Source organism: Rana temporaria, chromosome 9 (genome assembly GCF_905171775.1).
Source record: "Rana temporaria chromosome 9, aRanTem1.1, whole genome shotgun sequence".
NCBI lineage: Eukaryota > Metazoa > Chordata > Amphibia > Anura > Ranidae > Rana > Rana temporaria.
Window position 1 is genome coordinate 41,503,557 of NC_053497.1, and position 17,862 is coordinate 41,521,418.

Below are 17,862 nucleotides of genomic sequence, written 5' to 3' on the forward strand. Positions count from 1 at the left end.
CATGCTGTAGCCATCAAAACTGCTAATCCAAGTCCTGAGCTTCATTATTAGCTGCTATACCAACCATCTTCACTGCCAAGGATACAAAATCAAGTTATGTTCACCACACTAGCAATAGATGCACATAGAGGGGCAGGGTGGGGGTTTAGTCTTGTCACAGTCAGGAAGAGCGTTTACAAACCAATGAAAGATCAGCCTTTATATTCTATCCAGAATGATCTACTTTTGGTGGGGTTGTGCTTGCACACCAAACTAGATGTTTTGGGTTATCTACAAAAAAAGGACAGGAAACATGGCAAAAGTATTTTATAAATTTGTTTATTCTGCACAGAAAAATAAGTTGTCTTTTCGTACTGGGAAACAGAAACCTGAACATTGTTCACCAAATACCCAAGAAGTTTTATGGGGAGGATTTCTATGCATAAATATGATGAACTCAGGTTAGAGATCTGACACAGTGGGGCCCAAATCACAGACATCCTCACTCAAGTTAAAAACTTTGTCAGATCAGATAATTATCCTCATGTCTACATGTGCAGACTACCAACCAATTTCAGGGTAAAAGGCCAAGACCTGTATTGGATCTTTAGAGTTGTTAGGACTTCCCAAGCACTACGTGGCTGACCCTTCTGTGGGAACACAAAAAAATTGTGCGAGATACCAGCAAGTGTGTTTACGGGAAGATCTTTGAAAAGTAAGCACTATTAGCAGATGGTGCATGCACGTCTGACTTTTTTCTTAGGTCTTTTGGCTAGCTGTAGTCCTGAAAGTGGCTTATTCTCAATGATGGAGTATAAGGAGGAATTTGATTAGATTATGGTGACCTGTGGTGGAGTTAAGCAGACATCACATTGACAGCGTCTAATGTGAAATAATTCAGTTTGGATAAACACGTAAACCAGAGGCCTGAGTCTAATGAATCTGGTTAATCCAATAGACAGAATTACAATGCAGGAAAGAGAGGCATGTCTGGGCTCAGTCACAACTGTAGCAGCTTCCAAGCCAAGCTTTCACGACGTCCACAATAAATAGAAAGCCCCATGCCAAGGCCAGGTGCTGAAATGGGTCCACGGTGTTGACTACAACCTAAAAATAAATAAATAAAAAAAGGAGATTAGGACAGTGCTTAGTTTAGAATAGACTTAAAACCAACCCTCAGTGCCATTATAAAAAGGGACATACTGTTAACAGGTTAAAAGTGATACCAACACACACACACATTCACATTGTTCCTTATATTTCTGTAAGTGGATGATGGCACTAATTTTTATTTTATTTTTTATAAAAAGGAAATTGGTATATTTTTCCTTTTTGATATACTACTGTCACATGACCCAGCTCTTTCCCAGCCTGTCTGCAGGGAAACATAAGCAGGAGGAGCCTCTCGTCCACTGCTGCTGGTCACATGTTCAAATAAACATGTTTAAATTGTCATACAAATATACATTTGAAATTAAATCTTTATTTTGTGGAACATGGTGTAGGCAGATTTCTGCCAGTCACAACCCTCCAGCTCGTGTCTTAAGATAAGAGGGAGGCAAAGCCTCCATCAATTTATATTCAATATCCCACCCCCATTGTGTTTAGCTGGTTAGTGGTCATGGGCTGCACAGATGTGATGGGGAGGAAACACTCAGCATAGAAATGCACTGCAAACTGAGCATGTGCAGAGTTACCACCACAGCTAAATTGGGAACATGAACAGAATGGGGAGATATAAAACAGCAGCATCTACCAGGCTTTGTGCAGAATACAGAAAGCAAACCCCATAGTGACCAAGTATGAAGAGCATGCAAGACATTTATAGTTTTATGCGAGTTTAGGGATTTTAACAGCACTAAACAGAAGGGAGAACATATTCCATGATTAGGTTATGTAGTTCTAATTATATATATATATATATATATATATATATATATATATATATATATATATATATATATATATATATATATATATATATATATATATACACACACATATATATACACATATATATACACATATATATATACACACACATATACACACACATATACACACACATATATATACACACATATATATACACATATATATACACATATATACATACACACATATACACATATACATACACACATACACACACACACACACGCATACATATTCTAGCTAGCTCAGACATTTTGACCACAAACATTTTCTCCCTATAAATGTTTATTCTTTTGAAATAAATTCATTAAAAGAAAAATTACCACACCTATATTGCCACATCCTATACTCTGCGCCCTCAGACCCCAGGGGCTGGAAAGCACACCAGACCCTGAGACAGCAAACATTTGCCTCACATTCCCAGCATCCAATGCTGAAAAGCCTCAGTGCAAGGATGGATATCGTCATAGGGCAAAGCGGATGTTCAGCAATTTAAGTACCATAATTCAAACACGTGACTGTACTTTTAAAAGAAAGTTTCCTCAAGGGACCCCAGTAGATATTTAAAACATGATTAAGGTTATGGGTAGAACCTGTAGACCATTTGGGCCCTCCCAAAAGCCTGGCTGAAAAACTCAGTTAGCAACTTCTAAGTCCTGTCGCTAGGATGTAAAAGCATTACAGGAGTGAAAGCCAACAATTTTCATGCCATTTTTCAAGTTGCAGTTTAATACTTACTGTGGCGTTTTCTGAAAAAGGTGATCTGACACGTATTTTAGCAGACTTTTTAAACCGGATGCAAACCCGACTTTCTGCTCAACTTACTTTTCAGTAAATGCAAAATAAAGTTTTGGCTGTACCACAGCTTTATATACTTAGGGTAGAGTCAAGAAATCCTTGTTAGGGTAAAAAAAAAAAGTGCCCTCTGACTTTGAAACAAAGAAAACTAGGGTTGGGACTTTATGAGGCGTATGAAAAACACACGCCTCCATCCCTATTGGATACAAAAAAAAAAAAGGTTTTTTTTGGGGACTTTAAATGAGATGCGTTTTTAAACAGTAGTATAAATAAAATAGTAAACGTTTATAACCAGGGCAGAGCCCGCGCCAAGGCCCTCTCCGAGAGCCTTGGTGCGGGCTCTGCAGCTTACTCATGTAATTGCAAATGCGTGCAACCAATCTCTGCTTTTAACATATACAGTTAGACAGTTGAATTTGGCTTGCTGTTTGGGTGGTATGTATGAGCCTGGTTATAAACGTTTACCATTTTATTCATACTACTGTTTGTTTAAAAACGCATCTCATTTAAAGTCCCAAAAAAAAAAAAACTTTTTTTTCTGACTTTGAAACAGTACCAGCATATACCATTGCCATCTTATAAAACAGCTTTAAGCACTTAGCTTGGTTTTGCTGAAACTCCAGACTGCACATGCAGCCAAGCAATCTTCTGATGCTTCTGGCTCAAACCATGAAAGCCAGAACTTGGGCAGGAGCCATTAAACAAACATCAACTACTAATAAAGTTAAGAGAAAGCAGTACAAGCTGCGTTTTTGTGGATGTCAACGTCATTGTTTATACAAGGACCTTAAAGTCTAAAACATATAAATTTACCTACGAATGGTTCAGATATTAAAATTAAAAGAGGTCCTTCAAAAGGGTAGGCGCAGTTTCAGAAAGCCTCACCCACTTTGTCATCCTTCCCAAAATATTAAATTGTTTTTACAGACCCCAGCTGTAGAGGAACGGTGATGTCCATGCTGTGGGGAGTAACTACATTGATGTTGCAGAGAGGGCTCACAACAGTGTAAGCTCAATCCGTAGGGTTAAAGCAGTCTCCAGAGACAGAAAACATTTTACATGGTTTTTACAGAAGGAATTTCAGAGATAGACTGCCCAGCCCATTGGCAGATAAATCAGATTGCTGCTCCTTTATAACTCATTTCATAATTTGAAATGGAAGGCAAAGGGGATGTGGGCTTTTTATCAATTACTGCTCAATTTAACGCTTAGCGCTTTGATTATGCAAACAGGGAAGTTGCAAGAGGGAATTTAAGATTTATATCCAAGTAGAAAGTATACATTTGCATACAATGCACATTCCCTGATTCAGGGGTGTCAAAGGCATGTGCAATGGAAATGTTAGGAGAAAAAAAAAAGTAAAGAAGCCTTTATGTGCCTGCCTTCTGCAGAATTAAGGTCTTCATAACAGGCTCATTTTGACACTAGTGATGCACAGTTACCTGTAAAATGTAACGCCCATGTTCAGCTATCAGCACCAAGACAAGCACCAGCAGGAATGCAGAGGAAAGGCATTCCATTGGGTACTGAATACTGTAAAAAAGTGAAGAAAGCCTATCTGAAAGGGTTTCCTAATGCTACAATGGACACAAAACCATACATGCGGCATTGTGTATTGCACCATAATGCATGTTCGCAGTTATCGGAACACAATGGTGGAAACTGACCACTTCACACTGCCCCTCACACTAACCCACAGCAATTTAGTGTGCAGGAAGCTGTCCATTTTGGCTGCAGTGGGTGGTGCAACACCCATTTTAGCACAACGCTTCCTTTGTTTGAACTTTGTGAAGTGATACAGCAATGACATGCAGGGCCATCCAGAGGTGCAATAATATGCAAAAAATTTGTAGAACATTGCATCTCTCTGCAACACAGTGAAAGTGCCTTTTGATGTAAACATGACATGCAGAAAACGTACATGTCATTGCAGTTCCCAGCATTTATGCATGAGGAAAAACGCAGGCAACTGCACAGTGTGACCAGATTCTAAAAAAAATTTCTTCAGCCCTCAAATTTCCTCCCAGATTTCTTTATTCCCTCAACTACATTGTATTTCCTTGGTGATGTGCATGCCTGTATAAACAGTTTCATGGATTACCATTTCCACAAGTGCCTAGCAGGAGAAGACATCAGATAAACCTACAATACCATTCAAAATCCCCATTTTCTTTAGTATAACTTACGTGATCTCCCGGAATGCCCGCTTCTCCACATATTTTACCTTCAACTTTCGCTTGAACCTGTAGGGAGCAAGAAAAACTGTTAATTGCCTAAAAAAAAAAAAAAATATATAAAACATTTTCCTGCAGCCATTACAAAATGTTAAAAAAGATAAATATACTGAATTTTTGGGACCAGTTTGCTATAAAAAGGTGTTAAACTGGGTTCACAAAACTGCATCCGGAGTCGTCCCTGTTAACCGATTCAGCTGCGAATCAAGTTAGAATTTTTGCCTCAATCCGAAACTGAATCTGAACCAAAAAGGCACTCTTGGGCCCTTTTTAAATGCAGACCGTGGTCACCTCAGAGCTGTGTGAACCGTCTCCATTGAGAGCTGGTCACTCATGTGAATTGGATGCAGAGGAATCTGCATTTGTGAATCCAGCCTCAGGCTATTTTTACATTTTGCCATTGTGAAAACCAGTATTTTTTCACATTTTAGATTGCACAATTACATAAAAGTTTAAGACCATAGTCAATTTCTCTTAAGCCCAGTAACATCTGGTTCTCTGCAAACGATTAGGGTTTGTAGTTAAAACTTTTAGGTGATTGGCATAAAGACACCCAAGGTTTTCTGACATCTATTGTGGACATCAATATCCAACAGATTCGATTTCCTTTCGCATATTCCCCTGCAATAACTTTACATAAGTGTAAATGCTGGCTGAAGCTTTTCCAGCTGACCTTTGTGTGGGATTTTAGGTTTAAAAGTTGGATACTACTATAGATAAGTCATTATCAGTGGGTTATTGTTCGCCATAAGCGAGATAGTAATGGTTAAAAAAAAAAAATCACCTGAATACAGTTGTCGTGTCACCTGAATACAGTTGTAGTGTCACAACAGATCTACTGGCAGCACAAGTAATAAGACTATATTGAAGGACATTGAAAACACAAACTACTGCGGTTTAGGGCTAGCGAGACTGAACAATGTTTTTTTCCCCCTTTTTGCAGATGGTATTATATTCTACAAAATCTGCAAAGTGAGGTGGACATTTATGCAGGACCCAGGCAGAATTTAGGAGCCAACAAGAAGTTCAAGCCAAAAGAACAAATGCTTCTGCTGACAATAGCAAAAGGCATTTAAAAATGTAGGCGTCAGCTGTAAATAAGGCACCCTGGCCTTTAGGATTTATAGAACCTGCATCAAACGAGTTTACTGATTACAATAATTCAACACCATACTCAGCCAGCACTCACTTGGCTCTCTCTCTTGGTTCAATGAGATTTCTCCTCTGGAAACTTTTGAATCGGTCCTTGGCAAGGCTTCCCGAAGGCTACATAAAATAAAAATAAAATTATATTAATGATACATACAAGGTCTGCTGATACTAGACATTTAAGACCGGGCCATTTATTTCAATCAGCGCATTCTAAATACCCTCTTCAACACTCCCACCCACAATAGGTGTTCAAATCCATCTACGCAGTCCAAAACTATAAAGACAATTTTGCCTTTAGTTATGCTTTAAGCAAGCTTTCTATATTCCACACCATATTTGCAAAAGCTCTGAAACCAGCTAACTTTCACACGTTTCTCTATAGCTGTGGTGACCGAACAAGCACAACTGATTGACTCCTTGCGATGCTTCCCTCTCAACCAGGTAGGGCTCTGTGGTACAACGACTACAGGAGGTCGATAAATCTTATTCAGATGCGTACACCACATACATTTAATAAAATACCGATTCTGCATTGTGTTAAAAGGGGATGCATTGCAACGCAGACTTAAAGTCTGGCCGCGGACATGACAGAGCAGATTCAACTCTGCCCTGCACAACAGATGACGGCAAAAGCACTTCACCGCTGACAGATCCATTTGTATCATCTAGTGTGCGATAGCACCAGACTGACAGAAGTGAAAATTGGTTCTATTGTACATTTCCCTGGATGCCTTTAGTGCCATCAAATTTCATTAAGCCTCAACACAGGCCTTTTTGTGCATTCTGGGTGTTTTTTGTTTTTGTTTTTTTAAACATGGACTACTAAAGGCTTCTCTCCCCCCCCCCCCCCCCTTCTGAAATACATTGGATTTGAGGCTACTTAATAAATGTGTGAAAAAGGCCTTCAAGCGAGATGAACTTCTGAACCAGGCACTCTGTACACGTCCAAGAATTTGTATCCTCAGATGTACAGGTATACGTCTTTTACTACCAATTCACAATCATTTACATTGCCCCAAACTGATACTGTTCTTCATAACACAACCATTTTCACAAGGTCTAAAGTGCCAATCAAATCATTGAATTTATAGTCATACCAAACTAGATCAGGATCAATTTGTGTGTTTAAATATATATTGTAAATCTTATCACCGTTACAGGACGCAGATTACATCTCTATATGCAAAATAGGCTTAAAAGTTAATGGCAAATGTGGCAGGGGGGGATTGCGAACAAGTGGTGCTTTCCCTTTAAGGAGGTCGTAAACCAATTTTTCGAACGAAGACGGCTGCGGGGGCTTCGATGTCAGGTAATACATAATGAGCTAGTATGCATACTAGCTCATTATGCCTTTGTCTTAAGGTATATGTATATGCAGTAAAGCATGCTTGTTATACGCACTGTGTAATCTAAGACCCCATACACACAGATTTTCTTCAGATTTTTGTCCTTGGCTTTACCAAAACCATGTAGTACAAGGGCCAGCCTGATTGCACACAAATTGAAACTTAAGGTTAGACCTCATATATGGTTTTGTTAAATCTGAAGACAAAAATCTGCAGAAAATCTAATAGCGAGGATGAGGTCTAAGGGGTTAATACTCTGCATTTCGTAAAAAGGCTGTTTTGATCCGGTCTTCTCTGATCCTCCCCTCGTTGCACTATCCTCAGTCAATCTGATCGTAGAGAGCCTAGGGGGAACACTGCACATGCTCAGTTTGGTGCGTATTGCTAGAGAGTTTTCCCCCCTTAGGAGGGTGCATGTGATCAGCACTGTCCAGACAGAGGGTCAGAAGTTAGGCAGCCTCACTGAACAGTCAGAGTACAAGAATAACGCCTACAACTTTAATCAGACACTGATAGAAGTTACAAGACGGCTATATACGGCCAATGAGAAAACATTTTTTAGCAGTTTATATTTACTAAAATATTTGCATTTTCATGTTGGGTACGATCAGATATTGTAAATGTAGGGTCCTGGGTTTAGTAACACTTTAATCCTTCCGAATTATGTATTCAAGTTTTACGTTTGTCACATTTGTAGAATGCCTATATATTGTTATCTACAGGTGTCCAGTTTCATTTATAAAGAAGCCTTTCAGAAAAATGACTTGTGATTTTATGAACCGAGTTATGAGCTTGTATGCCAATTAGCATTTAGGAAGCTTAGTTTGGCAACGTTCACTTTTTTTATTCGCTTATAACTGCACACTGAAAAATACATTTGGATTTTTTTTTTTTTTAAACATTTAGTCCTGATGAAAGGGATGATTTTTGACCCCGACATAGGTTGACTGCCATTTGATTTTCAATAACGGAGATAGTTTGAAACTGCCTCGTCACATCTGCTTTGGTGCCGTCAACACCCATTTTCACAATACAACAGAAAGTTCTGGTTTCTACAACATTTTCAGATCAAGAGCCCACCGATAGTCATGCCTTTTAAGATTTATTAAAACGGCATTCCCTCCACTGGATCCAGCACTGTTACACCTACTGCCTAAGAAGTTACACATGCTTTTACACACAGAGAGAGCTCACCGTTAACTTCCGCAGGGAGTCTGTAAGCTCTTCACTCAGAAGTACATCAATATCGGGCGCCTGGTACCTTTAAGAGGAGATAAAGCAGGGGGGTTATAGCAAAAGACAAGCATTTCTATGGCACAGAATACCACCATTACCTGGAATTCCTATAAAGATGTAAAAAAAAAAAAGTCCTCTAAAGCCTTGTGCACACAGTTCGACAGACTTGTCCTAAATTCTTACCGTTAGTATGTTTTAGACAAATGTTGGATGACAGGCCAGTACATTTTTGGTGGTCAACGGCTCCACGTCTGATTTTTCATATGGTCGGTACACAAACCTGTCACACAAAATGTACTTTTGACCAACACATGCTCAGAAACAATGCTCAAACATGAAATTGGCAGAAGGGGCCCAGAGGGTGACTCTCGAGATAAAATTCTGCATAGTATGTCACTACGTTCGCGGCACAACAATTGTGTAACACAAGTATGCAAGACAAGATCCTAGCACACGCTCTTTTGACAAAATAAATCAGGGCGCATGGTTGGCCAACAATCGCACCGTGTGTACAAGGCTTTAGACAACACCCACTAGAAGAATTCCTACATACACATACATATATTATACACACACACACACACACACACACATTCCTTATTTTCATGACTATGAAAATTGTAGATTCACACTGAAGGCATCAAAACTATGAATTAACACATGTGGAATTATACATAACAAAAAAGTGTGAAACAACTGAAAATAGATTTCATATTCTAGGTTCTTCAAAGTAGCCACCTTTTGCAGCAGACACATCTCTAGAACTGGTAAGAGGAGACTGTGTGAATCAGGCCTTCATGGTAGAATATCTGCTAGGAAACCACTGCTAAAAAAGGCAACAAGCAGAAGAGACTTGTTTGGGCTAAAGAACACAAGGAATGGACATTAGACCAGTGGAAATCTGTGCTTTGGTCTGATGACTCCAAACTTGAGACCTTTGGTTCCAACCCCCCGTGTCTTTGTGTGACACAGAAAAGGTGAACGGATGGATTCCACATGCCTGGTTCCCACTGTGAAGCATGGAGGAGGTGTGGGGGTGCTTTGCTGGTGACACTGTTGGGGATTTATTCAAAATTGAAGGCATACTGAACCAGCATGGCTACCACAGCATCTTGCAGCGGCATGCTATTCCATCCATCAGGACAATGACCCCAAACACCTCCAGGCTGTGTAAGGGCCATTTGACCAAGAAGGAGAGTGATGGGGTGCTGCGCCAGGTGACTACCTCTTGAAGCTTATCAAGAGAATGCCAAGAGTGTGCCAAGAAGTAATCAAAGCAAAAAGGTGGCTACTTTGAAGAACCTAGAATATGAAATCTATTTTCAGTTGTTTCACACTTTTTTGTTATGTATAATTCCACATGTGTTAATTCATAGTTTTGATGCCTTCAGTGTGAACGTACAATTTTCATAGTCATGAAAATAAAGAAAACTCTTTGAATGAGAAGGTGTCTAAACTTTTGGTCTGTAATAAAAAAAAAAAAAAAAAAAAAAATATATACATATATACATATACACATACATACGCACACCCAAATTCATGCATCTCAGTTCCACATTGACATGATTTTCTGACAGTACCACATGGTACAACCTTAGTTGTCCCCATCCGCCCCACTAGTCTATTCTTCTCTTATGTACGATGCCCGGTTTGACGGTTGTTTGGTGATAAATGTTCTACTTTTGGTTGTATACCGTGTCTCATTGTTTTGATCTGCTGGAGACTGCGGTTTATAAAGAATGAGTAAAAAATAAAAAATCTTTCCCGATCCTCTGCCCTCAGAGCCCCAGGGATGGCGAAACACACCACTACCCAAGGGCACCCAGTGTTGGCATCACATTTCCAGCATGTCATGCTGGAAATACTCACAGCGCAAGGATGCTTCTCATCACAGGGCAGAGGCCTACAGAGATACCCAAGATTACAAATCTCTGTAGGTTCTTAACAATGCATTTACGTATGTAGCCAATTTGTGATTAATCCAAAAATCCAGAAGTTGGGTGGAAAAAAAAAATATTCAAAATGTAGCTTTCCTGGGAGAAGACTTGCATGTATATCTGATATAGTCTTGACTTTGCCCCAAAAACGCATTGTATTGGATCCCCTCTCAATACTGATAAAGCATAGCCTTTTAATGGTTCTTACTTGAGGCGACCGAGCCGCCGCGGCTGCAAGGCCTGTAATTTGCGTTTCTCCTCCCGAAGCTTCTTGCGTCTTAAGAGCTCGGCTTGTCTAGTCTTCAGTGATGCATAGAGAGACTTCAGCTGGAAGAGGCTCTGACGTCGCAGTCTCTCCGTTTTCTCAGTTTCTTGGCTGAATTTCTGAGGAAAAAGCAGGACAAGCGTTTTACCTTTACATAAACCATGGCAACACTTTCTGCTATAGCAAGCCACTATAAATTTATAGCCCAAAATAAACTTGTTCATTGAGGGGTTTTATTGTACCTGTAGATTTATCCAATGCAGTCTGAATTAATGGGGGATATCGCAGGGCTTTTATCTCTCCCGTATCAAGAGTGCAGCATGTTTTCCCGAACGTTCACATTTTTGTACCAAAAGAAACCGGTTGTAAAATAAACAGTCTGCTGTTAATAATCTCTCCTTCCTAAAGTGTTTGTTGACCGTCATTGTGATCCATTAACTTCAGTACTTTATCTACTTTCTGGTTCTATATAAATGCTCAGACGTTGCTGACTTCCCAAAGCTTTAACCTTGTCCAGGATCAGGGATTCAAAATACTCAGGTCATTAGCTAGTAGGTAGTCCCTATCCAAGCTACTCCAGTCTAATGAAGATACCCCAATATGTATTGCCACACTGGTTGATTGTCCAAAAACAGAATGGGAAATGTAACAGTTGTGCAACCACCCCAGTTCTACTACCGACATATTCCCATCCCTTGATGTCAGGAAACCTGCATGTCAAAATGATCCTTTAGATTGGTAACAGGATGTGACCAACTACTAGCTATTCCATGACCTGTAGACATACTGAAAGTGATCGTAAAGTCTTGTTTTTACTTCTATAAAAATAACAAACATGTTATACTTACCTGCCATGTGTAGTGGATTTGCACAGAGGATCCCAGATCTTCCTCTCGGGTGCCTCTTCTGGGCTCCTGGCCTCACCCTCCTGTTGAGGGTGAGGCACACAGGCACCCCTCAACAGATCATTGATTCACTTTACCCGTTGGGGATATTAAACGTTATGGCTGATCGGTGTATCTTAGAGAAATGTTTTCCATACCCTATACCATACATTGTCTTCATGCTCTCAGTCACTCTGTTATATCCCCCCACCCTAAAGCCCATGAAAGCAGAATTTTTGCTTTTAACAAGATATGTATAAGCTAAAACTCCTCACAGAGCAGCAATAAATCTAACTTTTATATATATTTAGAAGGTCTCAAACTGTTGGAGATGCACCGCTTCAAGGCTGCATATAAAAAATAGGCCCCTATTTGATCCAGCTTATACCTCACACATTCATGTATTGTAAAAAAAAAAAAAAAAAAAAGTCAACTAAAGTATTTGCATCGGCACACTGCTTGAAAACATTTTGTAGGTTTAATGCAATGTCTGTAAAGCACTATAATGTCAGTATTCTTTCACAAGGATAATCACCATTTTAAGACAGATAAAGTGGTAAAAGCATCATTAGGATTTACAAGCTTAGTACAACTGAAGGAACATCGCCTTCTGGTGGTCAGAATAGGCAAGTACTGACTTAAAGGACCACTACCTAAATGAAAGTCAGCAATCAACTACAACCCCCCAGTACACAAAAATTTGCTATGGTAATATTCTAGCAATTGTAATGAAGCTTATTGATCCATAATGTCATGCGCAACAACAGTTGTCCTAGCATACCCCTTGGTAGCTTTTCTATAGGGTTACTGTAAAGGCATTTAACCACTTGAGTACTAGACCAGCAATACCCTTTTATTACCAGGCAATTTTTAGTGCTGTGATAGTTTGACAATTACTTGGTCACACAACAGTGCCCATAATAATGCTACGACAGATTTCTTTTGGCAGTATTTGAGGCAAACCTAAAATGAACTCATCTGCCACCTTCCCCCTCCCAGTTACACAAACGCACATCTTAAGGATCTTTTAGGAAAACTAAAATTACCTTTTATATTACATAGTGGTGTGGCACATCCCCTACCCATGCAATGATGACATAAGGATTGGCCACCTGCTGATGCGCGGGATGTCCACATCACACATTTGAGGCGGCAGTGGTTCAGCAAGGGACCAATTGCAGCACATTATTGATCATGGTAGGCATGCCACGCAATCTGCCAGATATTTGGCACCTGGCAGAGCCATGCAGCATGTTGGTATATGTGCAGGACCTTGCCTAAGCGCATACAAGCAACAAGGGCTCTGCCATATCCCAAAACATGGCAGAGAACTGAATTTCTACACATGTGCAGAATCTTGTGACATGCATGCACATGAAAATCAGGGCGAAAAAGCAGAGTTAGACTTACCGGTAACCCCTTTTCTGAGAGTCTTCCAGGACAGCCTAGGAGGAGCCCTAGGTCTCATGGGCTGTCCTGGAAGACGCTTGGGAGAAAAGGCGTTTCAAGATGGCAGCACAGAAGCAGAGCAAAGAGAACTTTGGCTGCAAGACTGACAACTTTGGACTCCATTAGACTAGTATTTTTACATTACCAAAAAGGAACAAAAATTGAATTTTAGTTTTATCTAGTCAGGTGAAGCTCCTCAAATAAGTTTTTTTTTTTTATAATAACATGCTATGCAATGAGAGCTTCATAATTAGCATTCAAAAGGGAACAGTGACCACCCATTCGTTTTTCTTTACACACACGGTCTGTAGCGCTGGAAGCATGCCGTTTTGGAGCCGTATTCTAGCGGCGTTTGGGAGGGCTGGTGCGACAACTGTAAAAATGGTCAGAGGGTGGCTTTTATACAGACATCAACCACTGCCCTGTATAGGCAAGGTGAAAGTCTCTTTAGACACCAATGCACAATCCCACAATATAGGAAACAGTGCATATAATTGTATCTGTCCACATCTCTGATCTATTGATCATTCCGACATGCAGTTTATGCCAAGGGTGACCCTTCTTCTGGCAAACCAATATCCAGCCATGATACTACTGCTGCTTTAAATGGCTTTTCACTTGCCAAGATGATTTTTTTTATTTTTTGAATTGGATAGTTTAGGGATGTTTTATAAATTATACCATGTAGAAACTTAACCCCCTTTGCCCTTTCTCCCCTCCCACCCCCAAAAATCCCCTGAACAGATAACAAAACCATTATTCACACTCTTATGGTTCCACGTGTTTGACTTTACATATAGAAATAAAGACATGCAATGTCTCTTCTGCAACGATCCATGGACTGTAAACTGAGCTGGTCAGGTCAGGTCAGGTCACAGATGCCAGGCTGATCTTGTGTACTCGGAGTGACTTCACCCCTCCCCAGTCAATGAAGAGGCCGAAACTCGGCACAGGAGAAGCTGCCAGTAAGGGAGCATTGGGAAGGTGAATATTTTCCCTTTAGTTCAGCTTTAACAGTTTGTTTCCACAGATCAAAAGTGGATAGAGATATACATCTCTCTAAAAAATATATATATTCCAAGCACAAAGCACTTAATTTATAGACCGTGTACAGTGCCGATCAAATTACTGGGCGAATGGGAAATTAGAGGATTTCTACCTGGTTTGGGGCTTTCAGGGGGGTTCTGGAAAAGCAGGCTTCTGCTTTTCATTTAAAAAAATGACTGGTTTAGCCTGTTATGGTTTAATTAGTACAGCGTTTACTCCAAAGAAAAAGTCCAGTTCAATGCACTTTTATTCAATGTCAATTTATATATCTGGGTGTGGACATGAGTGGATAATCCTTAAAGAGGTTGTAAAGGTAATTCCCCCCCCCCCCCTAAATAGCTTCCTTTACCGTAGTGCAGTCCTCCTTCACTTACCTCATCCTTCCATTTTGCTTTTAAATGTCCTTATTTCTTTTGAGAAATCCTCACCTACTGTTCTTCTTTCTGTAACTCCACACAGTAATGCAAGGCTTTCTCCCCGGTGTGGAGAAAGCCTCTTGAGAGGGTAAGCAGGAGGGTCAGGACGCTCTCTACTTTGCAGATAGAGAAAGGAGCTGTGTGTTAGTGGGCGTCCTGACACTCTTCTGCTTCCACACCAGGGAGAAAGCCTTGCATTAATGTGTGTAGTTACAGACAGAAGAACAGGAAGTGAGGATTTCTCAGAAGAAATAAGGACATTTAAAAGTGAAGTACTGCACTAAGGTGAAGGAAGCTATTTAGGGGGGAAAAAATGAAATAAAAAAATACCTTTACAACCCCTTTAAATGGTTAGAAGTATTCAAAGTGCACTGAAACATTATTTGAGCTATAGGGAGTCAAAAGATGAAATGCAGAGCAGGTCAATATGTTTTCTACCTGTAGCATCCAATAGTTCAAGATGCTACTCTTCTTGCCCATACAGAATTTTGTGGTTTGCCTAAAGTGCAATACCTAAAAAAAGTGCTTACCAGCCCATATGGAGTGCCGGGGTTTCAGGCAGCTGGCGGCTTTTTAAATCAATGGTCAATGTGCCTTACGTCACTATTACAAGTATAACTCCCTCTGCATTATCCTCTGCACTCGTGGCAGAACCGCCCAGATGGGTCCCGTCAAGCGGAACGGGGGGTTTCTCTTGCTATGGGGGTCTTCGGATCATTTTTACTTCTCAGCAACCATCTCTGATTACATATTAATTCATTAACCCTTGAGTGGTAAATATAATTTCAACAATATTCTCTCAGCAGATGTTAAACATTTTTGTTAGAGGGATGTAACTTTAATAATTTTTCTAATTATAGCTATCAGAGTACAATTCCCCTGAAGACCGTGACAGTTTAGGTCGAAACGCGTCGGGTACTTGTTAGATTTTAAATTCATTAATATTTTTATGTAATAAATTTATCTGAATCAATTCTTAAGACATGGTAGCTTTGAGGACAAACGTAGGTCAATGTAGTTACAGGAAACAACAACTGGTGTAGGTTAGGCCACATCTATTCTTGAAGCATACGTCAGGTGGTTGGAGATGTTACTTAAAAATACATAACTGGGCGTTAAAGCTCATCGTAACCTTGTTTGGAAAGCTAGATTTGTGCTTAGTTAGCTGTTAAACTTGTATAAGAACACATGATGAGCGTAGTGGTAGGAGAAAGGGACCTCAGGGTCACCCCCGACCCGACGGGGGAAGGGACTCTGCTGATGAGATGGAAGTTGGAACCCAACCTGCTAGGAGGGACTCTAGCCAGCAGAATAGATGTAACATCTAATTCCTGTTTCTGAATTGCCACCCTGCCATGATGTCTGTAATCAATGTAAGCATAAACTGTCTATTTGCTGTCATATCGTTGGAAGAATAAACCATCATATAATGAAGTTATGTCTGAATATTTTGGAACCGAGAACACGCCTGGAGAAGGGAGAGGTTTTTGTCACATCGCATGACACATGTTAGAGGCATATGTCCAGTATGTCCTCTCTGTTCTATCTCTGTCACCTCTTCCCCCAGCTTCTAACAGTACTCATACGGAAACCAATTGAATCATGATGTAACGTGTATTGTATTGTTGATTTTTGCCACTGTTATTTTTATATTCATGTATAATCAGAGTGTACTATATGTATATTATCTACACTATTTTACAAATGCTTCAACCATGTTGTACATTTTATTGTAATTTAATGTTGAAACCAAGTAAAAAGATTTTAACTTCAATATCATCCAACCACTCTAATTTATTGAGACCATCATGCCGCTAAAAAACCCCACTGGGGGACCTTCCCATTTTTGTTTTTGCATTTTCGGGGTGCGCGGAACAACGGACTCCACATATGCGTTTTTCCTTGTTTCAACCGCCCAGATGTTTGCCCCTGAAAATCCTCTGATTACAGCAGTTTCTATGTTGGTTACTTTTTTTATTGGATGCGATAATGTATTTATGTTTTCCACGATTTTAAAATAAAAGTGCTTACCAGAAATTTGGCCTCTTTCTGCTTCTTCTTCTGGCGCTCTGTTTTTCGTTCTCTCTGAGGAAAGACTATATATCGCTGTTCCGTGCTCTCCTTCTCTTCAATTTCATCATCGGACTCCTCCACCAGACCCTCACAAAGTTCTTGCAGGCGGGTCTCCTGGAAGTACACAGACCATGCATTTAGCTTTGCACCATTGTTTTCACACTCCGAATAAGGCCAAGGGGCTGCACAGAAATCAGTTTGTGGTAGGACTTTGTTTCAATGTGCAACACCAGTCAGAATTCAGAACAAGCCGCATATTAACAGCCTTCGTCAGAAAGACAAATCTCTAGACCATTTATACTGCACGGCTGGCACAAGTGCAGCATTACACAGAGCATGGCAGACCTGTCCGATTTGTCGGCTTCTGAGGTCTGTATTTGTTAACTTTTTGGTGTAGGCAAATATTTACACTTTTATATCTTCATAACACTACTTGGTATAGTTTACTTTAAACTGCAAAAAAAGTCTGCTTATAGTTGGACCAGATGGAAAAGCTTTCACTGCATTTGCATTCTTTATGCAAACATCAGTGCCGCAGCCATGATCGACACCACCACAGGTGTTGCGTTTCCATCTCCTGTGTAGGCTTGACTATGCATCAAACAGCCTGTAATGAGGATTGTGTTCACCCAGTGTGGAGGAGACCGCAATCCTCATCACTGGCTGTGTTTAGTGCATGGCTACTCCTACACAGGAGGTGGTATTGTGGCATCAGCTTCAGAGTAAATTATACTTGCAGTACTGGTGTCAGGAAAAAAAAACACCAAAATCGAAGGGGTACCAACATGTCAAATCATAAGCAGAATTTCTATTAAAAAATAAAAAAACCCGCTCTTCAGTGGTAAGGGGGGGAGAACAAGTCACAATATATTATAATCATGTGGCCTATAATTGAGATTTAAGTGTCCCTTTGTTTAATTTCCAACATGAAAGCCAGAGAAGCACTAAACTTCATTCATTTTGCAAACTCTAGAAACATACCAACTCAACTTAATTAATTGAAAAAGAAAATCCGGTATATTGGGAGATCCTGAAGTAGATCGGTCTTGAGGATATTATGAGCGTGGCTTGATCCCATCTACTCTTACCTGGTTGCAACTATCCAAGTAAA

The 17,862-nt window shown here is 40.1% G+C and overlaps 1 protein-coding gene across 1 annotated transcript in view; it reads right to left on the minus strand.

Annotated features, from left to right (window-relative positions):
• Window positions 1–301: 301 nt before the first annotated feature.
• NOP53 (NOP53 ribosome biogenesis factor) overlaps window positions 302–17,862 on the minus strand; it is a 30,334-nt gene continuing 12,773 nt past the window's right edge. Inside the window, exons 8-13 of the mRNA XM_040323272.1 lie at window positions 16,710–16,865; window positions 10,826–11,001; window positions 8,639–8,705; window positions 6,136–6,212; window positions 4,899–4,955; window positions 302–1,086 (exon numbers count right to left, since the gene is read on the minus strand). Of these exons, the coding sequence (XP_040179206.1) occupies window positions 1,080–1,086; window positions 4,899–4,955; window positions 6,136–6,212; window positions 8,639–8,705; window positions 10,826–11,001; window positions 16,710–16,865 (540 nt within the window). The 3' untranslated portion in view covers window positions 302–1,079. The remainder of the gene's footprint in view (window positions 1,087–4,898; window positions 4,956–6,135; window positions 6,213–8,638; window positions 8,706–10,825; window positions 11,002–16,709; window positions 16,866–17,862) is intronic.